The sequence below is a fragment of the Furipterus horrens genome, unplaced genomic scaffold (genome assembly GCF_987537825.1).
Source record: "Furipterus horrens unplaced genomic scaffold, mFurHor1.1.pri manual_scaffold_5, whole genome shotgun sequence".
Lineage (NCBI taxonomy): Eukaryota > Metazoa > Chordata > Mammalia > Chiroptera > Furipteridae > Furipterus > Furipterus horrens.
The window spans coordinates 141,366,230-141,392,659 of record NW_028327175.1 but is presented as its reverse complement, the minus strand read 5'-3'; the positions used below and the strand labels follow the sequence as shown (position 1 = coordinate 141,392,659).

The 26,430-nt window shown below is 41.3% G+C and overlaps 1 protein-coding gene across 2 annotated transcripts in view; it reads right to left on the bottom strand.

Annotated features, from left to right (window-relative positions):
* Positions 1–26,101, bottom strand: part of PANK1 (pantothenate kinase 1) — a 48,790-nt gene extending 22,689 nt beyond the window's left edge. Inside the window, exon 1 of one of the 2 annotated variants that reach the window (XM_090277990.1) lies at positions 25,141–26,101. In XM_090277990.1, coding sequence (XP_090134116.1) covers positions 25,141–25,852 — 712 coding nt within the window. In that variant the 5' untranslated portion in view covers positions 25,853–26,101. Of the gene's footprint in view, positions 1–24,243; positions 24,454–25,140 lie in introns of those variants that run through there. The other variant, XM_090277991.1, reaches the window with a different exon arrangement.
* Positions 26,102–26,430: the final 329 nt, after the last annotated feature.

The window sequence follows — 26,430 nt, the reverse complement described above, 5'->3', positions numbered from 1 at the left end:
ATGACTAAGGTCCAGTGAAATGATGTCTCCTACTTACCCGCTTTCTGAATAGGAGTGTATATTGGGTTTGCCGATCTTTGTTTCACCATTACATGTAAACAATGTATGCGGGTGGTGAACTTGCCTCTTATACTTAAGAAGATTCTAGATCAAGAGTTGATATCAAAACGAATTTATATCAGCTCCCTAATTTAGAGCCTACCGTGCATCATCCTGATGCTGTGACAGGTTAGGACTTCAGGGTTGTTTCTTTTAGGGAGGGGTTGGCTCTATCTCACCTGCAGGCAGGAGAGCAGGCCAAATACCTGGTAACCAGAAACACAAACTGTGGTAGTCACTGGTGCTGCTGGCCAAATATTTCTGCTTCTCTTCCTTCAGGCCCGTAGGGTCAGACTGTAACTCTTGGCCATTTTATAATTGAGATGGACAATGTGCCTAATCCCGCCAGTGAGTCATGAATGGAAACGGTGCCTGTTACTTTCAGGCAAGAGCACTTAGGGCTCACGTGAGCTTCTTCAGAACTCTCTCTGCTACCATGACCAGCAAAATTCAAGATAATAACTTAATGACTGACTGCTCCATCATTTGGGTCACAGAGAGCAGATGAGCCAGAATGGAGCCCCTAGCTACCCCTCCATGGACTTGCAGTGTGAATGAGAAATAAACCTTTGTTATTTTAAGCCACTGACACTTGGAGGTTACTTGTCACTGCACGGTGATCCTGACTAACACACCCTCCATCAAAATCTTTGGCTGGTGTTTTCCCTGAAACCCTCCCTCTCCTGCAAAACCAGACCCAGGGGCTGCCAGTATCGCTGATAAACATGGGGTAGCTGAGTGCTAATAAAAAGGTATGTAGGTCCTGCTGCATTTATTTCTGTATAAGAATTTCTCTAAACACAATCCAAGACTAGTGATCTGGTAGTAGTTAAAACCGTGAAACAAATCTGTATTCCAAATATTGTGGTGAAAATAATAAAAATTTTTATTGGTAGTTGGTGGATTTAAAACAAAGCTTGTTTCTTAAAGACCTTTTCAAAACACTAGAATAGTCTCTGAGGGGACTTATGCTTCCTGCAGTAAATTTCAAAGGTTACAGAGTGAACTCCAAATAGCAAAAATGAAGGGGGGCGGTGGGGGCCGGGGCAGGAAGCAACCACCACTGAAAAGGTTTCCTACCAAAGAAACAATTTTAAAGAGCTAAGGGAGCCTGATGTTACAAAATCTACCTCCTCTTGAACAACCAGCCACAAAGCTTTAAGGTGTTCCTGGTGAGGCTAAGTCCCCTAACACTAATATTTCTTCCTGTGTGCTCAAGATTAGCTCCTTTGGGCACAGATGTGACCCACCAACAAGTTGCTATCACAGAAAGTTTAATGGATCTCTCAAGGTTCCACCAAGTTGGAATATACACGTATTGTCATAATAGCGTGTTGTGAATAGGGAGTAGTGGGACTGAATTTCTTTTCCTACTATTTGTGAAGGGATTTGTTAAGCAAAGTAATAGGTGGAAAAGATGTCTGAGGATTGTGTAATCAACAGAAGAAAAAAGACTTTTAAAGCACCTTGAAGATATTTTTACATTACATAAATACTAATTACATTGGAGTTGTCTATGAACCAAAAACTTTGTTAAATTAGATCCAGGTGTGTAACAGACTTGTCCTTTAAAACTTGCTCTCTGAGGGCTAGTCTTCCCCTCACTATGTCTAAATTTGGTTGATAGTATAATGTTATTCTTTATTAATATATTCATAGAAACATTTAACTTTAAGAACTGGAAGGGATCTTCAATAGAGTCCAACAGCCTGTTTACAGATAAAAAGGCCTAGAAAGATCAAGGAATTGTCTAAGGTCAGTCACACTAGGTATCATCAGAGTGCATTTTCAGTTTCATGAGGCATCTAACCCCCATCTTGCGAGGAGAGCTGGAGTTGAGTTGTTTGTCAACTGCAGCTGAGAACGTTCCAACAGACAGAGGGACTGTGAGTAAGTTTCTTTCTTGAGCCACTAAATAAGCTGTTAAGAGGTGAACTTACTGATCACCAAAGTTCTATCTACTCCATCATCCTCAATCCATACACGCAAAGCCCTCCAAAACCATATTTTTAACGTCATAAAAATAAGAGTTGAAAACCTAAGCACTATTTAAGGACCTTGAAAAAAGTGGTAAATGTAAAATTTAATAAAAGGGTTTCCGTAACACTGTAAAGAAAGCCGTAATTATTACACACATAGTAATCTGCTAAACATTAAATACTCTGAGCAGAGAAACGTGAGTCACAGTTTCTTTCAAATTAATGCATACCAGATTTCTTTAGTTTGAATTTTAGTCACATGGCAATAGCCAGTGTTGGCACAGGTACAAGGGCACAAGCACTTACAGAGAACCGATGGGAATGTATACTGTGGGAATTTTTCCATGGGGCTATTTGGAAATATATATTTAAAAGCTCCAGATTGCTATACCCTTTGATACATTAATTCCACTTTAATAATTATGCATGCATTCAAAAATTTACCTTAAAAGTCACTGAAGGTTTACCAATAATGAGAAAACAAATTTATTGTCCAAAAATAAAGAGCTGGTTAAATAAATGATTATCCATTTTGTAGGACGGCATTTAATGATGTGAGCATGTTCATTATGTATTATTAAGTGAAAAGGTCAGATGATTAAGTGGTACACTGTGTATGATTACAATTCTGTCTAAAAATTAAATGTTAACAGCCATTACTGCATCATGAATTAGGGTGACATTTTTCTTTTTCTTCTGGATTTTCTGACGATGCTTTCCAATTTTTTACAATCAATACATGTAATCTTCATAATCAGTTATTTTAGAATTCTCAATCAAAAATTTCTTTGTAATGATGCAAAATAAAAAGTTGTCTTAACTTGGCTTTAATGGGCAGAGATAGCTGGTTTCTGGCCCTAGCCACGGAAAAGAGCATGCCTGCATTCCATCTCAAACATTCCTTCCCTTATCATGCAATACCCTACCCTTATCAAGCATGTTAACCATTAGACTCGAGCCATCAATGACAAGGAAGGGCAGGGCGGGGCTGAAGGTCTGGAAAAAAGAATGCTGCTGGAAAAGGAAGGTGGAATTAGAAGATCATGTGCTTATTGAGGTGGGAGGCCTTATCTTGGCAACCTTAGGCTGCTGGTTCCATTGTAGGGATAATTACACAAAACTAAAACAAAACAAAAAAAAGTACCAGAGAAGGAATTAAAAACAAGATTTATATTAAAGTACCCACCTGGTAACAGCAGTAATTGAGCAGTCTTCTGTATAGAAAACCTATATACAATTCACTGATGTTGATATGAACAAAGAAAGCTGAGATCAACTATATAAAACATCATACATACCATAAGAAGGCTTTCAATCAAATAAATAATAGATAAGTTGTATTCAGAGAGAGAGAGAAAGCCTGACACCCAAGAGCAGAGTTGTTTAGCCAGTTAGGTGGCTAACACCACCAGGTCTCTCTCAGGTAGGAATTTAGGGTAGGAAGAGGCTTGATTGACCCACCTACATACACTATTGTCAGCGCAAAACCCTGATGTTAAATTTGGCATTTCAAAACACACTTAAAGGGACAGAGGTATGGTTTCAGGAAAGAATCACTGTGGAAAAGGCCATACACTCCACTGTGACAATAGTCCTTGTCCCACTGACAGAGTTTCACATTCTGATAAACTTTCTCCTCTCGCCCACACAAGGGTAGGAACAAAAGGGCTGATCATAGTCTCATATTCGAGAGGGAAAAAAAATAGTGAGGACTGCTTTCAGGACTTCTGAGGCAAGAAACATGATCACATCAGCCACCAGAACTGAAGCCTGGACTGCACCACCTTTGCCATGCCTAGATTATCTGTGAGGCACATCTGGCTCAGTGCCTCGGGCCTGTGGTATTTGTCTTAACACTCATGAAAATATTTTAATTTCTTGTTAAATCAGAAGAAAACATATAAACTTTCAGGTCAAAAAAATGTATTTTAATATCATAGCAATACATTAATCTTTATACCACCACAGTAGTAAGATATAATTTTTATTTATTTTTTATGGAGGAAAGCAGTCCATGAAACCTGGCCTGTTTCACATTTTGCCTCACACTCAACCCAGGTTAGAACCAACAGGATACCATGCCAGAGTGTACTTGGCATTTGCAACTTGAGCTGGATCTTCATGATTTGTTTACAATTGTAGTTCCTTAAGTCAACTTTAATTTTAGTATTTAGTGCAACTAAATTTTAAAGTCAAGAACTTGATTCCATTTATTTTTTAAAAACTGCTAGCTATATCCACATGTTATGTCTCAAGTTTGCCTCATAAAAACCAGACTACCAGACCATTGCCTGAAGATTCTGATGCAGTGGGACTGGAGAAAATGTTTTCAGTGAGGGGCCTCTAAAATTTTCACTGGTCAAGTTCAAAACCACTGTTCCAGTTGAATCAAAATGAATACTTTAAGTAGCTGGACCACGACTTAAAAGTGAGGAACTGGAGTTTGAATGAGCTGCCCTTGCTTGTGACTTCGAGGAACTCAGGCTGGCAGCCGAGGACAAGGAATGGAAATGACCCGGTAGACATTACTATTCCCATGAGGGCCTTGAACACATCGAATTGCTTGTTAATGAAATTATTTAATGGACAATTTATTACATGAGTGCTACAGATGATTTTCAAATTTTAAGTACAGCTTTTGGATGGATGATAACAGTTATTATCCATCCATGACTAAACCCCATGGCTATATTGCTTTAGATATGTTCCACATACAATTAAATTTTGTAATTGCGCTCCTATCTCCCAGGGGGGCTCCCATTTTAAAGGTGACCAGGTGTTCTTCCATAAAGAAGTTAGCTCTGGCCCTGGCTGGCTAGCTCAGTTGGTTAGAGCATCGCCCTGACATGCTAAGGTTGTGGGTTTGATCCTCGGAATGAATTCATAAATAAGTGGAGGAACAAATCGATGTTTCGTTCTCTCTCCCTTTCTCCCTTCCTCTCTCTCTCTCAAATTAATTTAAGAAGAGGAAGGTGGAGGAGGAGGAAGAGATGAAGTAGTAGTTAGTTCTGGCAACAGTACTCATGTATTTAGATCAGGCAGGCTGACATTCTTTGATTTGAAAACCATGTGATCGACCATGACACAGACAGAAACACCAACATAAAAGCTATGTTACTTTTTTTTTTAAGGTTAAGATTTGAAAGAGGGAAAAAAAATGCTCTTGCAGGGAGCCATTCTTAGATCTGGGCTAGGAGGAAGCAGGGGCAAGATGGAGCTAGAGATGGGGGGATCCAAAATGTCAAATCCATGAGGTTAAAAATACGTTTCCATGATTCTCTTCCTCAAGTTCCTGAGTAGCTCAGTGAAGTGCAGTTTCTTTCCCAAGGTCCTGGGGCATCTCCCTCCCACCTTACGAGAGAAATCAGAGCAGAAAGAGGGGCCCCTCTTGTGACCACCGAGCTCATCTTCTCCCTATTATCCCTACAGCCAAGCCCTACGTTTCCGCTCCAGGTTTTAAGAAGGCGAAATGGAAGGCAGATGAAATTTGTTTCCCATTTCAAAGTTATGTTCTCAGGCTGAGGGGATGGGAAGAAAACACAATTACAGACACTTATGGTCATCATCCCTATTCCCCACAGAGATGCCTGTCTTGCCAAATCTAGGGGCAAGGGAAGGTGAATATCAACCTTCCTGGTGGTCCTCACCTTCGATTACATCACCTTCTTCAACAGAAGTACAGTCCCTAGATTAAAAAGAAGATTCCATAGATTTGACTATGCAGAGATATGCCAAGAGACACCACTAGTGCACCTGTCTGTCTCCAACGTGACTATTTCAGCCACCAGAGCTGATCACAGCTTCCACCCAGAATGGCTCCTCCAGCTACCCAACACCCTGCGCTGCGGCTCAGGATGGTAATCTCATTACTTGCTTAAACAAATCCCAGTTTAAACCACCAAGAGGTTTAGCTTTCTGTCTTGACAAGCCACCGGAGCATGCTTACTCACTTCAGGGATGCTCCTGACAATTTAACACCAGAGAGTGGTTAATTAAAGAGGCTTTGGGGAGAAAGCACTGCTAGTCAGCACGACCAGGCAGAACAACAGAGTCTGTTCATTTATTTCAGCTTGACAGTGAATGTTAATAAGGAAGTCTGGAAAGGAGTGAAAACTCTGCTGAGTAAAATTCACATGGTCCTGTACCAGACACCACTTAACTGAAACAGTCTTAATATTTACAAATGGCAGCTCTATGCAGTGTTCCCACTTAAGCACAGTAACTATAACAAAGTAAAGCCTGACACTTCCTAGCCGTTGAAGGACCTTATAATTAAACTGGAGATGATAGTCAAACCTAAAGAAAGTTTAAAATCACAGGATGTTAGTGTTGGAGGGACATAAGAGTTCTTTTAGGGAAATGCACATCAAAACCACAATGAGATACTACTTCAAACCCACCAGGATGGCTGTCATCTAAAAAAAATGGAAAATAACAAGTGTTGGTGAGGATGTGGAGAAACTGTAATCTTCATACACCACTTGTGGAAATATAAAATAGGCAGTCACTTTGGAAAACAGTCTGGCAGTTCTGTAAGAGGCCAAACTTAAGTTAGTTTATGATCTAGTAAGTCCACTCTTAGGTATATACTCAAGAGAAATAAAAACCCATGTCCACACAAAAACTTGTATGCAAATTCCACGGAAGCATTACTCATAATAGCCAAAGTGGAAGCAACCCAAATGTCTATCAACTAAATGAATAAATAAATAACATGTGATATCTCCATTAATGAAATATTATTTGGAAATAAATAGGAACAAAATACTGATACACATAAGACATGAATAAACCTTGAAAACACTAAGCTAAGTGAAAGGAGCCAACCACAAAAGACCACATATTATATAATTCCATTTATATGAAATGCCGACAATAGGTAAAATCTATGGAGATGGAAAAATTGGTGATTGCCTAGGGTTGGGGGTCTAGGGAGAAAAGGGAGAGGGGCTGCTAATAAGTGTTTTGGGGGAGTGCCAAAGTGTTCTAAAATTGTAACGTACAGTATAGGGAACAGAGTCAATACTGTAATAACTATGCATGCTGATGGATGGTTGCTGGACTTAGGGTGGAGATCACTTTGTAAATATAATTCAATATAAATGTTGAATCACTATGTTGTACACCTAAAATTAGTATAACATTGCATATCAGTTATAATTAAAAAGAAACTAAAAATAAGTGTGGTGATGGTTGCACTCAGTAAGCTAAAAACCATTGAACTGTACACTTTAAATGCTGTATCTCAATTAGGCATATTTTATACATATACGAAGTTCTGGTTTTCAGAAATAACTTAACATTTAAAATATAAATGCCAGCCCTGACCAGTGTAGCTCAGTTGGTTGGGTGTCGACCTGCAAAGCAAAAGGTCACCACTTTGATTTCTGGTCAAGGGCACACGCCTGGGTTGCAGGTTCGATCTTCCGACTGGAGCACCTGTGAGAGGCAACTGATGGATGTTTCTCTCATGTAAACGTTTCTCTCCCTTACTTTCTCCTTCCCTTCCCCTCTTTCTAAAAATAAAGTCCTTAAGAAAATAAAATAAATGCCAAATTATAATAGTTTTTGAAGGAAATCTTTCTAAAATCTTTCCCATATTCTTAAAGAAAATTTTAGCTCTTCTGATGACTCGGGGTCATACAAGAATCTGTTGTTGTGCCTACCATACACTGATGTTCTCAGGAACCACATAAACCTGTGCTCCCCAGGCTGCTATTGTTTAAGTATTCTTTTGTCTTTATTATAGCTTTCTATGTCCTGCTATTGGACCAACTGTTCATTCTTACTGCTGATGGTGTTACTGCGGTATGTCTATCCTGAACCTGCAATGAATGCAGAGAAACCACAAAAATGAAGTCTGTTAAACTGTGAGTTTGATAAAAGTAGAGATTCAGAGAGAGCACAGGAAGTATTCCTAGTGTAAAATGCATAAGTAGCTCCAATTTCATCTACTTTCCAAAGCTGATTTTGGTTGCTCAGAAGTGTTTACTTCCTCTCAGGTTCTCAGCTGCCTGCTGGGTTATTGCTGACAAGTTGCCAGGAGTGATATCAGTGTAATTAGTAATAGATGTTGTTTTTACCATAACAATCTTTATCAAAGGCACAGCTAGATGTAATATCTAATTGGGAAAAGAGATTAAAACTTCAAAGTATAAATGTGAATTTTAAAATATTTCATGTACCCGGCACCATTTAGTTTGGGGGCATATACCCTTCTTGTATCATTAAGGTGAGATTTTCAAACTCTCTAGCATTGGAACTTTTTTGTTCTATTACATTTTAACTCTGGACTTCACATATGAAGGAGATAAAAAGCAACATCTTATTTGCATTGGCTTATTTTACAAAAAAAAAAAAAAAATCACATTCAATCAGTGAGAATGATGCTGTTTTTTTGAACAAAAAAGGCTTGAAAACTGTCCCTTACAGATGACAGCATCCAACTTGTTTGGATTACACAATCCAGGGGACAGCCTGCTTCAGAAAGTACGCGCAAATCCTAACTGTTTTTCAAACTGCTTTCCTTGCAATCTCAGGGATTTCTTGAATCAAAACCGATTCAGTAGCTTGAAAAGATTTACTGAAAATATTTCACAAAAAGGTGAATATTAAAAATATCTAACAACTCCTCACTTTACTTATAACAGATATAAAAATCAAACAAAAAAGCATCTAAGTTTTACAAGTGTTAAAACTCTAAGCACAGCATTACCAGGACTTGACAGGTTACCCATTTACTTGTTATTACATAACTGACCCAAGCCAGAGTGGGAGCATTTGCCCAGCAAATAAACCTAAGCCTCGCCTAATATTTAATCAGGTTTGGCACATCTGAGCCGAAGGGGTGTACTGGCTTGTGCAATTCTGTGTGGACATACCCTCACAGGCCAAACTCATGAAGTGCTACAAACTCACCAATAAATGGTCTGTTGGTAAGAATTCATAAGCTTATTCCAATGTCTATAAAAATTATGAGTTAACCCTGCAGCAGCACTGTGCCACCTAACATTACGGGCTTCCTATACGCCAGGTGCTCTGCCAAGAGCTTCCCATGCAATATTTCATTGAATTCTCCTATCCCAATGAGGTACGCAGGCGCTAATGTGGTGCCCATTTTACAGAAGAAGAAACCAAGGCTCAAAGAGGTTAAGGAACACACCCAAACATTAGTTAGGTGGTCTCCCAGATGCTTTTTAATTATAGCTTTTAAATAGACAAAAATATTTTTTTTAAAGAATTTTGAATAAATTATTTGGACCTCTTAAAAAGTTCCATCATGTACATAACTGATGCATAACAAGTATCCATTGACAGAAAAACAAAAGAGCAAACCCAAACATTCTGTACACCATTACTTATATGACCCGGTATAAAACTGATAATTAATGATGTCCCTATGTTATTGGAAAATATAAAGTGATGCTCATTATTCTGTCAAAGAAAGCAGGGGTGTATAAAATTCAGATGAAGCCCATTTTGCATAAAATTGAAAACGTCATGAAACTGATAAAAGTAAACCAGCTCTGGCAGTTACACAGGTAAGAATTCACTGATGTTTAATTGGTTTGATCCCCAGGAATGCTTGACAAACAAGAGTGATACTAAATAGATCCAGTTCTTTGTCTCTGTTCCAGGTTCAACTCTGAATCCAGCACCCAGACAATCCCAGGTGTTAGCTTGCCTGCTCACATTGACTTTTGAGGAATGGAGAGGAGTGGAATTCTTGTAATATTGTTCCTAACCACTCAATCTCAAAACAAAAACTACAGAGGAGATACTAATCACTTCTAGCCCAGTGATTTGGGGGTGATCCCAAAGCACCTTCTTTGGCACAGGATTATATCATTCCAAGAACGAGGTTTCAAATCTCAGACCATGAAGAAATGGTTAAAAATTGATCGTAAACAAAATGGTAACAGGTACTGACAAATAAATGGAACCTTAAAAGCAACAAAGAATCAGATTATCATCTATATCTATTAACAAACAGAATGTAATAACATGAACTGTGTTTAGGTAACTGAATTTATTATCTAATTATGCCTCATAAAAGACTATAGTCTCTCAACTGGATATAACATATTGTTTACTTTTTCAGCAAGTAACAGATTATGGTTGTGTTTCCTAAGAGTTCTTTTAGAAATACATACGAAAAGCTTTATCAATGAAATGATATGATATCTGAGGTTTGCTTCAATATCAGTTTGGGAGGGGAGGGGTCCCATGTAATAGATGATATAAGATTGAACGTGAGCTGATAATGATAGAAGCCGAGTGATGTATAATTAGCAGTTACACTCTACACTCTGCTTTTTTATAACTTTGGAAATTTTTTGAAATGAAAAAATTGATTTTAAATTTCAACACTCTCCAAATATTCATTCAGGACAGTGCACAATGACTTTGCTTACTTTTGGAATTAAATTCAAATGGGTATGAAGCAGAAGTCCCTTTTCTGCCTCACAAATCCAGTTTATGGAACCAGATCTCCCAAGCTCTTTTCCCTCTGGGAGGGGACAAATTTCAACCTGCCTGTCCTAACCAGAAACATGAAATGAAGCTATTCTGACAATTCCACCCTGCCACTTCAGCAGCAATACATACACTAGAGAAAGGTGTCAGTTTCAACTGGGGCCAGATTTACACCTAAAGAAAAAAGAAAAAAAGTTGGGGTTCCCCAATCCATAAGTAATAAACGCACAACTCAAAATAATCCAAGTCACTCAAAATAAAAGTAGCGAATCATGAGATAAGTATAAAGAAGTCCAAAGTTATGATTTTCCTGTGATTAATACTTTATGTATCGTCGTCGTCGTCGTCGTCGTCGTCGGCAGCCGTCCGTCTCGAGAGACGATGGCGTAGCTTCTTGAGAGTCTATCTGCACCGCCGAGAATGGCTGTGCAGTCCGACTCGGTAGTGACAATCCCTGCCGCACTTGTTACAGGTGAAGGCAGATGGCCGTTGTTGCTGCTGTTGACGCTGCTTCCGCCTCGATCTTTTCTGGACCGCCTCCTCGTTGCGCGCAGCCTCTGCGAGTGACGTACCTTGCCTGACCGCGAGCCTCCAGGCTAGGCGGTCCTCTGCTTGAACTTCCCATGTGTTGAGATTGATGGAGCATTGTGTCATGTCCTTTTTGCAGATGTCTTTGAACCGCAGTTTTGGGCGCCCTGTCATCCTCTTGCCTTCTGCTAGCTCGCCGTAGAGGAGGTCTTTGGGGATACGGCCTGCATCCATTCTTTTGACATGGCCGAGCCAACTGAGGCGTCTCTCGCTAAGAACTGCATGCAAACTGCTCATATTGGCTCGCTTCAGCACCTCGGTGTTGGGGACCTTATCCTGCCAGGCGACATGCAGGACGCGTCGCAGGCACCTCATGTGGAAGCTGTTGAGTTTCCTTTCGTGCCTTGCGTAGGTGGTCCACGTCTCGCTGCCATAGAGGAGAGTGCTGAGTACGCAGGCTTGGTAGATGCGCAGTCTGGTTTTCTCAGTGAGGCTGGAATTGTTCCACGCTCGCCGGTTCAGTCTGGCCATAACTGTGGCTGCCCTGGCGATTCTCCGGTTGACCTCCAAGTCGACTGACAGAGAGCTCGAGATGGTGGACCCGAGGTAAGTGAAGTCGTTGACAACCTCCAGGGTGTATCCGTCGATGGTGATGCATGGGGGAGTCCCCGTGCCTTGAGCCATAACATTCGTCTTCGTCAGGCTGATGGCTAGTCCGAACTCCTTGCATGCATGGGAAAGGCAAGTGACTAGCTGCTGGAGTCCCTCTTCGGAGTGTGATGTCAAAGCTGCGTCGTCGGCGAAGAGCATCTCACGGATGAGCACCTCTTTGACTTTGGTCTTGGCTCGTAGACGGGCCAGGTTGTAGAGCTTGCCATCGGATCTGGTGTGAATGAAGACACCCTCGCTGCAGTCCTTAAAGGCGTATTGGAGGAGCATGGAGAAGAAGATTCCGAACAGCGTAGGCGCGAGGACGCAGCCCTGCTTTACTCCGCTGCTGACTGGGAAGGCCTCAGAGGTTGCGCCGTTGTAGGACACCGTGCTGTGCATGTTGTCGTGAAAGAACATGACCACAGCAAGCAGATGTGGTGGACAGCCAATCTTCCGTAGCAAGCTGAAGAGTCCGCTTCGACTGACCAGATCAAACGCCTTCGTGAGGTCAATAAAGGCGAGGTAGAGTGGTTTATGCTGCTCGTGACACTTCTCCTGCAGCTGGCGTAGGGAGAAGATCATGTCCACTGTTGAACGGCCAGCTCTGAAGCCACACTGGGACTCTGGGTAGACGCGGGAAGCAAGGGTCTGCAGGCGGGCAAGAGCGACCCGGGCGAATACTTTGCCGACGACGCTGAGGAGAGAGATGCCCCGGTAGTTGTTGCAGTCGCTGCGGTCTCCTTTGTTCTTGTACATGGTGATAATGTTGGCGTCTCTCATATCCTGGGGGATGTAACCCTCCTTCCAGCAGAGACAGAGTAGATGGTGGAGCGGCTGTAGCAGGACTGGTTTCCCGCTCTTTAGGATTTCTGGAGGGATTCCGTCGCTTCCTGGTGCTTTCCCGCAAGCAAGGCGGTCGATGGCTTTGCCGAGCTCTGCCGCAGTAGGTGGGGTGTCTAGCTCCTCCATGACTGGTAGGTCTGGGATGGCTTTAAGAGCAGTGTCTGTTACAGTGTTCTTCGTTGCGTACAGCTCGAGGTAGTGCTCGGTCCACCGCCGCATTTGCTGTTCCTGGTCAGTGATGACCTCACCTGTCTTGGACTTAAGGGGGGCGATCTTGGAGGGGATTGGGCCTGTTGCCTTCTTGATACCCTCATACATTCCTCGTGCGTTGCCTATATCGGCGGCTTCCTGAATGCTTCTGCACAGGTTTAGCCAATAGGTGTTGGCACAGTGGCGGGCGGTCTTCTGGACTTTGTTCCTGGCAGCCCGTAGAGCTTGAAGTGTACTGGGAGTGGGCGTGACCTTGTAAGCCAGTAGGGCCTTCCTCTTAGCCTCGATCACGGGTTCCATTTCTTCCCAGTGAGCCTCGTACCAGTCAGCGTTCTTCCGCTCTTTCTTCCCGTAAGCAATAAACTTTATGTATATATACACATAAATCATGAAGACATGCAGTATATTCTTTTCTTCTCCTCCTTGGTCCCTGCTACATTGCTGGCACACTAACACCTGCTTGCTCTACATATTGGGCAATTCTGCACTGAGCCCAACTATATTTGAGGTAGGAATTTAAGAGGGAGAAAGGGGGGCTGATAACAATGTGATTCTAAAGCCTACCCTTACACCATAGAGGGCCCTCAAATATTTATAGAATGCTGTCTTTCCTGAGAATGAGGCTCCCTCCTTTAACTCAGCTTTGGGCTTTGTCCTACTTAGCAGAAGACATGTTGACCTTTTTCTCCCATTCTCTGCCTCAAATGCTTTAATAACTCAGTTTGTATTACTGATGCTCTCTGGGACTTTTCTGTGAGTGACATGTGACCTGAATTCCAGTCAGTGGTGTACCGGTAAATGTTTAACAACTGGCTCTCTGAAAATAAAGCCCTGATTTTCAGCATTTGCCAATTTTCATTGTGTAAATATACCCACTAAGGCCAATTTGAAGCTACAAACCCAAGGACACTGAATGCAGAGTTGGGAAGTATAATGCATACAAACAGCTCCTGGAGCCTGTAGGAGCCAACACCAGCACACTACAGGGACTCCTGTGGCACCTCCTACCACTCTTAAGTGTTGATGAAATATTACATGGTCATCCTACAGAAAAAAATCACATTTGGGCCACTTCCTCATAGAAATAACCTTCCTTAAAAGGTAGGAAGATGTGGGCCCTGGTCAGGTATCTTATTTGGTTAGAGCATCATCCTGATATGCCAAGGTTATGGGTTTGATCCCTGGTCAGGGAACATACAAAAATCAACCAATGAATGCATAAATAAGTGGAACAACAAATTGATGTTTCTCTCTTTCTCTCAAATCAATAAATAAAACTGACTATATCAAGTCCTCTGACTCAAATACCCACAGTACAGTGATTTATGGAACCACCATAGCATTTGAGTAAAATCAATCCAGGCAACAGTTTTAGGCTGCACTCTAGCTTAGAAGCAGATGAACCGGAGTGTGTCATCCAAAGTTTAGCAAAGTGCCTGGCCCAAAGGAATAAAAACTGATTTGTCCCTGTGGGACCTATAGGGACTATTAAATCTTAGTGTTCAAGGCCACCTAAGTCAACACTTACCTGATCCCTTTATGAAAACCCTAAGAAGCCATCCTGCACTCTAAACTTTAATACTTTCTGGCAACCCAATACAACATGCACTGAATCTCATGGGTGATGAAATCTGGCAAGTCAGGGTTTGGGTCTTGGTTCTTCAGAGGGTAGGACCCCAAGAAAAAGTCAAGATGAAACAATTGTCTTTAAGACAATTGTCATGTAGAAGACATTAGGTATACTGTACTGAAAAGGAACACAGGGTAAAAGTTATGGGGAGGCAGATTTTGATTTAATATATGGAAGGACATCTAACAACCCCACCTATAATAATAGTTAGCTATTACACTTACTGAGTGCTTTTTTTTGCCAGGAGCCTCACTACACTGCTTACACATATCAAGCTTGAGGTTAACTAAGTCCATCCCAGCTTCTTTCACTCCTGGACTGCTGACCTCAGGCTGGACAGAAGTTGTTTGTCCAGAAGCCCCAAAGGGTTCCTAGTAACTTGCACTGCCCAGGCTGGCAACAGGTCAGACGTTCACGAAGGTCCAAACTGTCCTGAGCTGCTATCTAAAGTTCCTGTGGCCTCAGATTCAGCATACAGTCAAGTACAGGCACACCTAAAAGCTCATATGCTGATCTCAAAGACAACAGGTGCCCAGAAATATCTGTGTCCTCATCTGCCAGAACGAAGTTTGCTAGGCTGTGGGTTAAAACGAAGGTCCAAGAACTGGATGCAGCTGTTCTGAATTCTGAAGCCCTGTTCAATTCATTCAGCTTTCAGTGGATTGAGTGCCAGCCTGCGAATCTAAAGGTCATTGGTTCGATTCCCAGTCTGGGCACATGCCTGGGTTGCAACCTAGGTCCCCAGCTGGGGGCGTGCTAGAGGCAACCGATTGATGTATTTCTCACATACTGATGTTTCTGTCCCTCTCCTTCCCTTCCCTTGTCTAAAGATAAATAAATAAAATTGTTTTTAAAAAATGGAGATCACATTACATATATTTTTTAAGTGCTAACTTTCCTAATCCCTACCTCTTCTGTGCAAACCTGCCTCCCTTAAGGTCTGAGATATCAAACAGTAGAGATCAAAGGAAAATACTTCATTTTAAAAAAAGAACTTTGCCCTGACACTAGATTGAAAGTAATGTAAATTATACTTTCTTCTTACAAAATTGTCAACATCACTCTCATGCAGCCTATGCTCCCTGTACTCAGTCTCAGCAGTCATAATGCGGCAATCTATGAAAGTGACAATGAGGCCAAGACTTGTGACACAGGTCAGATGTCTTCTAGAAATGTCAGAAGGAACTAGGGGAGATTCCTTTCAGGTGATGTCAGCTCAAGTTGGAAGATACACTGAAACCCAGTCCCAAAAAAGTTCTCATTTGGAACAAGAGGAGTTCGTGGACATCTGAGATTTAAGAAAGATTTAAAAGATTTAGCACCCTGGCTGGGTAGTTCAGTCGGTTAGTGTTGTTGTCACACACCAAGGTTGCAGGTTCGTTCCCTGGTCAGGGCACATACAAGAATCAATTGATGAATGCATAAACAGGTGAAACAAATTGATGTTTCTCTTTCTCCCCCTTCCTCTCTCTTTCTAAAATACATACACACACACATACATACATACATATATATCTGTGCCTAACAGCAATAACATAGATAATTAAGTGCCCTTTATTAATAGTCGCTAGTATTAAGAGAAAAATATCTTTTACTATGCACACACCAGGATTCAGGCATTCTACTACACACTTTATGTTTTCTACATTTCAACACAGGCACCCTTTATCTCTAATCAGCAAAGTAAGGTTCTAAGGAGTTAAGAATCTTGCACCATTAATAATTAGTGGAATGAGGATCTGAATCCAGGTCCAGTGGCTCCACTCCAGAAACTGCCCACACTTTCTGGGGACCCACTAGAATCCCGTGGCCCAACAGAGTCAAAATCAGAACTTAGATGGTTTTACCCCAAGTACTTGGGCCCTCCCTCAGTTTCTTCACCTGTAAAAGAGGATCATGATAGTCCCTGTCTTACTCCGTTAGGACTGCTTTGACAGAAATATCATACACTGGGTAGCATATAAACAACAGAAATTTATTCCTCACAGTTCTGCCAAGATCGGGTGCTGGCAGATTCGGTGTCTGATAAAGGCCGGCTTCATAGATGGCTGTCTTTTCGCTGCAACCTCACATGACAGAAGGGGCTGTATAGCTCTCTGGGGTCTCTTTCATAAGAGCACCAGTCCCAATCATAAAGGGCTCAAACATCATGACCTAATAATCACCTCCTAAAGGCCTAACCTCTTAATAGCAGCACCTTGGGGTTAAGATGTCAATATATGGATTTTGGGGGGACACAAACATTCAATCTATAGCGATACCCAGCTCACAGGGTGCTGGGAGTCTCTGATGCTACTGTTTCTCCCACAAACACATAGAAGAGGTTTTTCCCAAAGGTGTAAAAATTGCATAGACTTATCCTTTCTGGAAGTTTTACAGAACATACTTCTTTTTCCCAGCATAAATACACAATAGCCTCATTGTGGCAGAAAAAGAACATCAGCTAGCTGGCAATGGAGTTAGACTTGGGTTTGTATTTTGACTCTGCCATTCACTGACTACAGGTTTAGGGCAAGTTGCTTCACTTCTCTGAGCCTCCCTTTTCCCCACCTGTCAAATGCGGAGTGGGAGTGGTAATTGGGTGCTTTTGTGAAAACACATTACAGAACAATAGGCACATGGCTGTTACTCAATAAAGCTACTCTAATTACTCAATCAAGCAAAGCGACTATTGTAGGTACCCACTATTGCCATAAGTTTTTCCATCCTCTTTCCAAAATATAAAGAAATCTGTAGAGGATACAAAATTAATACCCAGAAATCAATGGCATTTTTATACACCAATAATGAGCTATCAGAAAGAGAAGCTAAGAAAACAGTTTCATTTACTATTACAACAACCACCAAAAATAAATAAATAAACAAACAAACAAACAAACTAGGAATAAATTTAACCAAGGAAATAAAAGAACTGTACTTGGAAAATTATAGGCCACTGAAGAAAAAAATTGAGGAAGATACAAGTAGGTGGAAGCATATACCATGTTCATAGATAGGAAGAATTAACATCATTAAAATGTTCATTCTACCCAAAGCAATCTATATATTCAATGTAATTCCTATTAAAATACCAATGGCATATTTCACAGAACTAGAATGAATATTTCAAAAATGTATATGGAACCAAAAAAGACCCCGAATAGTCTCAGCAATCTTGTGAAAAGAAAAACAAAACTGGAGGTACCACAACTCCTGATATGAAACTATACTATAAGCCCACTATAATAAAAACAGACTGGTACTGGCATAAGAACAGACATATAGACCAATGTTACAGAACAGGGAGCCCAGGAATAAACCCACACCTGTATGATCAATTGATATTTGATAAAGGTGGCAAGAGCATACGATGGAGCAAAGACAGTCTCATCAATAAATGATTTTGGAAAAACTAGACTGGTACATACAAAAATAAATGAATAAATAAATAAAACTAGACCACCAACTTACACCATACACAAACTCAAAATGGATAAAAGACTTAAATGTCAATCATGAAACCATAAAAATCCTAAAAGAAAACACAGTCAATAAAATCTCAGATAACCCAACGTAGCAATGTTGTTGCTGATATATCTCCTAAGGCACTGGAAATAAAGAAGAAAATAAACAAATGGGACTATATCAAATTTAAAAGCTTCTGCACAGCTAAAGAAATCATCAGCAAGATGAACAGGAAACCCACTGTATGGGAGAACATTTTTGCCAATGACATATCTAATAAGGGTTTAATCTCCAAAATATAAAAAGAACTAATACAACTTAACACCAGGAAGACAAATAACCCAATTAAGAAATGGGCAAAAGACCTGAAAGGACACTTCTCCAAAGAGGACATACAGAGGGCCCACAGACATTATGAAAAGATGCTCAATGTCACTAACTATCAGAGAAATGCAAATTAAAACCTCAATGAAATATCACTTATACCTGTTAGAATGGCTACCATCAATAAATCAACAAACAAGTGTTGGCAAGGACGTGGAGAAAAGGGACGTGGGAAAACAATATGGAGTATCCTTAAAAAATTAAAAATGGAACTCCCTTTCAACCCAGTGACTCCACTTCTGGGACTATATACTAAGGAGCCCAAAACACCAATACCAAAAATAAAAATAAAAAATAAAAAATGCACCCCTTTTTATAGCAGCACTATTTATAATAGCCAAGATTTGGGTACAGCTTAAATGCCCATGAGTAGATTAAAAAAGCTGTGATATACTACATTTACACAATAGAATACTATGCAGCAGTAAAAAAGAAACTCTTACATTTTCAACAGCATGGACGGACCTAGAGAGCATTATGCTAAGTGAAATAAGCCAGTCAGAGAAAGACAAATACCACATGATCTCACTTATATGTGGAATCTAATGAACACAATAAACTTAACAAACAGAATAGTAACAGAAGCTTAGATACATGAAGCAGACTGACAGCTGCTGGAAAGGAGGGTGGGACAGGCTGAAAGATGGTGAGGGGATTAACCAAAGAATATTTATGCACAACCCCTGGACAAGGACAACAATGTGGTGATCGACTTAGGGAGGGGAGAAGGAGGGGCTGGGTGGAGGTGGGGAAAGGGAGAAAAAGCGAGAACAACTGTAACAGCACAAACAATAAAAATTAATTAATTAATAAAAATAAATATACAAATCTGTAAAGATCCAGATCATTTTGTAACTGCCCCTAAAAATAACGTTCCTTCAACTCTCAATCATCTGATTCTTTCAAATATATTTCCAAGGAGAAATACACGCATGCGCGCGCGCGCGCGCACACACACACACACACACACACACACACACACGATTAACTAACTCTAACAATCTAACACGTCACAACTTTTTTTAAAAGATGTCATAAATTAAGTAATGAGATACTAAGCTTGACCTGCACTAGCTAGAGGAAGGGTCTACTTAGAAATTCTGTGTACCATGTTGGGTACACTGAACAGTTCCCATACATGATTCAGAATATTGTCATCCAAACGTGAATACTGGCTTACATATTAAAGCTAAAGCACATGTAATTAAATAAAACAGAAGTCAAACCTTGATTTATTTTTATTTTCATGGTAATTGGCTGATATTAAAACACATACACAATTAAAAGGTATAGTATCACACACACAAAAAAAAGAAAAATAAAAACAAAAACCCGTCAATTAAAACCAATACTCCCTTGTTTCCCTACTAATTCTGTCTCCAAAACCATGATGGATTTTGTTTTATTGACTTATTTAATGTCCCACATGTTAAAAATTAACAGCACTCTTTCCATCTTTGGTTACTATGCCAAACAAAATGTGCTTTATATCAATGTTGAAATCCACTCACTGATCTTTTGAGGAAAAGTGGGGTTTGTATTGATGGGGGACTCAAATTCTGGAAAATTTTAGTTTCAGGTAACAGCTAATAAGCTCAGTAATCATTGTATGTAAAAAACTCTTGTTTCAGGATCTGAAGGTATGACCCACATTAACTCCAGGAGACCATAAGGAGTTCCACCTTTGTGCCTCAGGAGGACTACAAGCAATCAAGATTGTAGCTGAGCCATTGTGCTCCAGGGAGAGACTGCACAGGGCACAGATAAAGACCACAGTCCTGGACACAAAGACCACTGCTCAGGACATAGATAAAAGAATGCTGCAGCTTTTATCTGATTAAGTTCTCCCCTGAATTCCAAACCCCTTACCTACACTTCTCTTCTCCTTATAAAAAGGGTCCATTTAAAATGAAATTTAAGATGGTCTGTCAGGGTACAAACCTACTGTTTTCTCAGATTGCAGACCATCTGAATAAAGCACCCATAAAGATTCAATCCCTGTCTCTGCTTATCGCATCTGGTAGTTAGGCAGCACAAACGCCAGCTTTTCCAGTTTCGATATGTCTACCAGGTCCTGATACACGCTTAACCACTTTGACGCTGAATGACTGGGCCTTACATTCTTAATCTTCAGTTCAAATGTGCACTGTACAGTTCATAACTTCATTGACAAACTTGGGAATCTGACCACATCTCATAAGGTAACAATGCTAGACAGTGCCCTTGCTTTCCATTTTGGTCTTTTGTTCTTAAATTTGCAGTGCTTCTCATCCATCTAGAAGTACTGATTATATTTTTTAAAAATACACATGCATTCATACTCAATGCAGATTCAACCAAAAAATTCTACCTACGTGTCTCTTATCCTATTTTTTTTTCTAATTAGCCTGATTCAGAGGTAGTGGAAAACCAAGTGCCAAAGCTAAATACCCCAATATTTAGAAAACTGAAGCCTTGTTAACTTTCACATTGGTGGTTCGCTAAAACTGGTAACAGATTTTGGTTTTATTCTGTTTGTACTCACCAGTATGCTACGTGCATAATGAACTCTCGCCTATTTTCTGCTACTGTCCTATCAGGATGATCTGAGAAGTCAGAATTTCCCTCCTCAGGAGGCCACCGCACTATTCCAGTACTTATTCCTGCATGTTCCAACACACTGGGAAGGAGGAAGGCAGCTCACATCCTCCAGCCTTCTCTAGATGCTCAAATATTTGCCTTTCTGTTAGCACAATGTTCAGTGACTCAAACAATGATCTCTTTTACATATCTCTCCTCTCTCCTCCAGTGTGCTTATCTAACAGTGTCTTTGGGGTCTAAAATACCCAGGATTTCAAGGCAACATCTATATACTACTTTGTGCCATTTCTGTTCCAAAAAATACATTTGTATTTACCAACTTCATTGAAAATCACATTGGATGGGAAGTTATGTACAAAGGTGGTGCTGCAGTACTAGTAATAGCATAGAGACCCTAGCTGCACCCTAAAGCTATGGAACAGGGGAAGTATATTCATATAATGGAATATCGAGAAAACAATACAATCATTAAAAATGATGTTTTCATACTGTAAGAAAACGCTTACCAAAATTTTTTAAATAAAAAAAGTAATCAAAATGTTACTTTAATTACACCTTTAAAATATGTATAGCACATTTTAAGCTGATGTTTTCTTTGAGTAAGGGTACTGTGGGTACTTTTTCCTGATTTTTTTCTTATGTTTTTGGCTTATTCAATTGAGGGGGGGAGGGTAAAATAATTATAGGACTAAGAGTGTTACAGCTAATCAAACAAAACTTTTTGGTCTTTCTTATTCTAGGCCTTTTTTTGTTTTTTTAAACTAAGAAAGTCTGTCTGAGGTTGTCTCTGCCAGCTCAATTGTCTCATCCTATGGGTTAATTAATGGTGGATGGTATTCTGTATGGTGAAGACAGCTGGCATTTATGGAATAACTACTATGTTAAGCAGGAATCTAAGTTCTTCATGTATATTATCTCATTTAATCCTCACATCAACCCAATGAGGTTGTATGATTATTTCCAACCTACCAATACTAAAACTAAAGCATAGAAGTTAAATAACTGGTGTCTGGTCATCCAGCTGCAATTCAAACTCAAGCCCTCTGGGATCTGAATGACCACACCATTTATAACACTACATTAGGCACTCACTTCATCTTATTAAAGCTATCATTAGTTTCGAAATATTTGGGAGGTGAGCTGACTCCATAAGGTGCTATTGATACAATACATGCTTCAAACAATCAGAGTACCGAGGAGCAGAACAAAGGAATCTCCCCAACGATACCTTATGGAAACTCCAAGAAGACTTTGCTGAAGTCTGTCATAGAGATGAAAACAGCTACCTCAATGAGGTGGTAATGCCACTTGTACCTTTTTTCTGTCACACCAATCAAACATTTATGAACAAGGAATAAGAGAAAAAATAAATACCATCTATTATCAGTCTTCCAACTTAACCTGAGGGGTAAGACAAATAACATGAAACTGGCACAAGGCGAAAAATGCGTAATTAAATACTAAGTCATGTATGTGGCAGAGTGGACAACTTAGTGCTGAAGACAGGTAGGAAGAACTGTCAGCTCCAAAGTATTATAGAATTTTGAAGGTACAAGAAACAACACTTGGAGACCACCTAGCCAAGCCCAGCATTTCAAAATGAGAGCTAGTAAGTAACTTAAGGTCACACAACTGCTAAGTAGCAGAGGCAGATAAAGTAGCCAAGGAAGCTTGAGGAAGCAATCTTGGAAAAGCTTTCCAAGGATAAGGTAGGATGAAGTGATGGCCCTTTAGATGAAAGCAGTAGACAATATTCCCCTTCCCTAAATTAGCAAAATCAACCTGCCACTGGCCTGATCTTTATGCTGAACTGTTTATTTTATTCCATTTATCATTTTTAAACAGTAGGCATTTTAATGAGTACTGTATTCTACCCCAAATATTACCAATAGAAACATATCTACCCACAGTTGCCTATCTGAGAAGCAATAATCTGACACCTAACATACCTCTTGTTTGGAAAGAAGTGTCTGATGTTGTAAAGTGGTAAGTAGAAACTATTTATCTAGATGATGCTTCCACCACTGACATATTCTTAAATTTCATTAAAAGTACATATATATCCTTTGTAATAACTGCTCACAGAAGATCTATCAAAGCACAAGAAAATAAGGACATGCTTAATTCTAAGTAGAGTCCTCTTAGAGTGAATACCTAAATATCAACTGATTGAGCAATATTTTTTACAAAAAAAAACCCCTAAATGTTAATAGGCAATATATAAAGATATTAAATTAAGTCTGGTTTTAACTCAGAAATGGTGGTGGTGAACACAGCATGTGACTTAAAACATGTACAATTTACTTTGAAAATGTTTGTTCAAATTTGAGAAAAGAAAACATGATAGAATAATGAAAATTCAATTTTGATGAATCCTTTTTAAAAGTTTGTAAGTAAGTATCATGGTCACTAAACTTAAAATAACTAAAATTTTTGCTTTTGTAAAAAAATACAAACCACTTTACTTTCTGACACGAAGCACACAAGTACAAAGTTATATTTCCCTGTATTCTAAAATAGTAATTCCTGTGGGTTTGCAAGAATAAGTTAAGGTTCAGGGTTATTTCTACTCTGTCTCCACGCCATTATTAAGAGTGTATTTTCAATTCCTCAAAAATTATTTTAAGTTTGTGGCTGGTGTGGCTCAGTGCATTGAGCACCAGCCTGCAAACCAAAAGACTGCCAGTTCGATTCCCAGTCAGGGCACATGTCTGGGTTGCGGACCAGGTCCCTAGTTGGGGGTGTGTGTGAGAGGCAACCAATTGATGTATCTCTCACACATTTGTTACTCTCCCTCTCTCTAATAAATAAATAAATAAAATCTTTAAAATAATTATTTTAAGATGTGTTATACCCTCAATTAAACATAGACCATTCGAGCTAGCAATACTAAACAAAAACTCAATACATTGCTTTCATTATATTTTAGCTATTTACATTTCAAACTCTTGTACAATTTGTTAATGTAGATCAGAGAAATAACTAAAATATGGTTAATAAACCATAATCAACAAAAAGCATAAGTAAAGTCATTTTTCTAAAATAAAATAAAAAAACCCTCAAAAGTAAATACAAATTCAGGTGCTAAATGTCTTCCTTAGAACCATAACCACATTTGCTGTGTGGCTTCAAAGTTCCAGACAAGATCTTAACATTCAACCTAAACATTTCAGACCTACAGAACACAGTATTAGTCACCATGTCCCACAGTCAGGTTAAAATGCCTTCCAAAGTCTCAGAGACTTTAAGTGAATGCAGAAAAGCTAAGAGTTTAAACTGATAAACAGAAACAGAAGAAACTGAAGTTGTTTGCCAAATATCAAGCTTTTACAGATAAATGCCAAACTTACCTAGCAATTTCCCTATATGCAAAAGGTGCATGTTTTAATGCAATCATTTATTAGCATGCATTTCACTTACTTTGTTTCTTGCCATTTTTAAGCTTCATTAAAGACGCCCAGAAAGAGGTAACTAGTTGAATGAGGTTCGGTTCAGATAGGAAAAACCAGTTCCAAACTCGACCTACAAATTTACATCCCAGAACGCCCTGCTGGGAAGGCACTCTACAGACTCACATTATATATACAAGCTTTAGATTGTGAAATAATGCATTTCAGGTTTCTGAGCCTGTCTCACCATTAGAAACCCTCAATTCCACCTCTTCACTTTGGGGAGGGGGAGGAATCCACCTCCAATCCTCATTGGCTCACATAGTTCCGGCCCACATGGTATCAGTGGGTGTGTCTTGCCCAAGAGGTCCTTTCATTGGCTGCGAAGAAACAGCGTTTAATAGGCTGTGATTTGGAGGGTTGTCAAACTCCACGCCTCCAGATCTTGCGCTCGCCAATAGACCCAAGGTTCTGGCGGCTACTCTACGATTCAAAGGGCAAGCTGGCTGCCAGAGCGCCAACCCCAGGAAGGCAAGCTCTGAGGAGGGAAAGGGGACTTCCGACAGTCCCTCAGCTCTATCCTTACTCCCGGACCCCATCAGTGTTCACACGCGTGCATTTTTCCATCGACAAACTAGAAAGCCAGGCAGTGCCTTTGCCTTCTATAGAGCCGCAATAGAAATAGCAGCTCAGGCTCCGTGTCCAATCGGCCCATTCTACAGATGGAAACAGGCAAAGCTCAGGCTCGTGCAGCGAGCTTTAGTATTGAGCGCCCCTTGGGAAAAAACTAGTTCTGGGCGCCCCTGCCGAGCAGTTTCCCAGACGCCCGGCGCTGGGACGCACGGGACGTGCCGCACCATTTCGGGATTCGTGGTCCCGCGCGCTGCGCCTGCCTTGCACCCGTGCTCCCCTCCCAGGGGGGACTTACGTGGCCTGTTCTTCTTTCCGGAGTCCATCCTCCTCCGGAGGCGGCATTTCTTGGCCGGGGAGTCGTGCTGAGGGGGCGGCGGCTGGGGCTGGAGCTCCGGCTGGAGCGGTAGGCGCGGGGGCGCAGCGTCAGTACCGCCGGCGGGGCCCCGGGTGCAGAGGCGCGGCGACTGGACAGGCGGCGGGTGGAAGCCGTTGTGCAGCAGCCCGTTCACAGCAGCAATGCCGGCGCCCGCGGGGGCCCCCGGGGTGTGTGGCGCCGAGCGCTCCGCCGGTCCGCCGTAGTCGTCCATGCTGGAGGCTGGTGGGACAGCGCGCGGGCCCAACCTCACGCGGCCTCGCTGGAGGTCATTCTCGGACGTCTTTATTTCCTCAGATCCTCCCCGCGGCTTCCGATTCAGCAGCCGCAGAGCCGGCGCCAGGGGATGGCGAGCTGAGCGCTCCTCCCCTCCTCCCACCGGCTCCCCTAGCTCCTCTGCGTCCTGCCCCCCGCGTGCGGGCCCCGCCCCACCGGCCTGAAGCATGCCCGCCCAGGGTGCGGAATCGGGGATCCCTCCACACCCCCAGCCGGTGCCCCCGCAGCCCGCCTCCCCCGGATCCCCAAGCCGCGCGACTTCAAACGCGGCTTCCTCGCTTCCCAGACCTGTCCCCGCTACTGAGCATGCCCAGTCCTGCCTGCCACCACCACCACCACCACCGACGACTTTCAACATGGGGATTGAAGTTCTCTGCTTTTGCAAAGAGATGGGCGGGTTGGGCTTTGTAGAGCCGAAAGGAGACTGGGCGAGGCGGGCGAGACAGCAGCGAGCAGCTTCCGGAGGAATGCAGGAGGAAGATGTTAAATATTTGTGGAGGTTTCAAGTTTGCTAATCTTGTCCACGGTGGGCTAGATACCTTTGCAAGGTCATTCGCGTTGTTCCCACCCTGAAACCTCTGTGAGCGTGCCTGTGTTTGGTGAAGTGACCCAACTACTCACAGGCCTGAGGCGAGGGAGGAGAACGATTATTTTTAGAAGGGTAGACTGATTTGGAGAGGGAGAGGAATGAAATTTCTTTGCTGGCACAAACGCAAGCGCCATGTGGTCTCATGAAGTTGTCTTTTGCAGAGAGGAACCCTAGGAATACAGTGTAAGGACAGTGAAGGACACAGCTGTAGGCAGGATTAACAAGTGCTGGAAGAGACCAAGTAAACAGAAGCGGTCCCAGCTATAAAAAGCACCTTCCTCAGCCAGAAAGGACTTTAAGAGACAATGTCAAGCTATTTAAGCAGGGAATGGTGGTCAACTCCATAA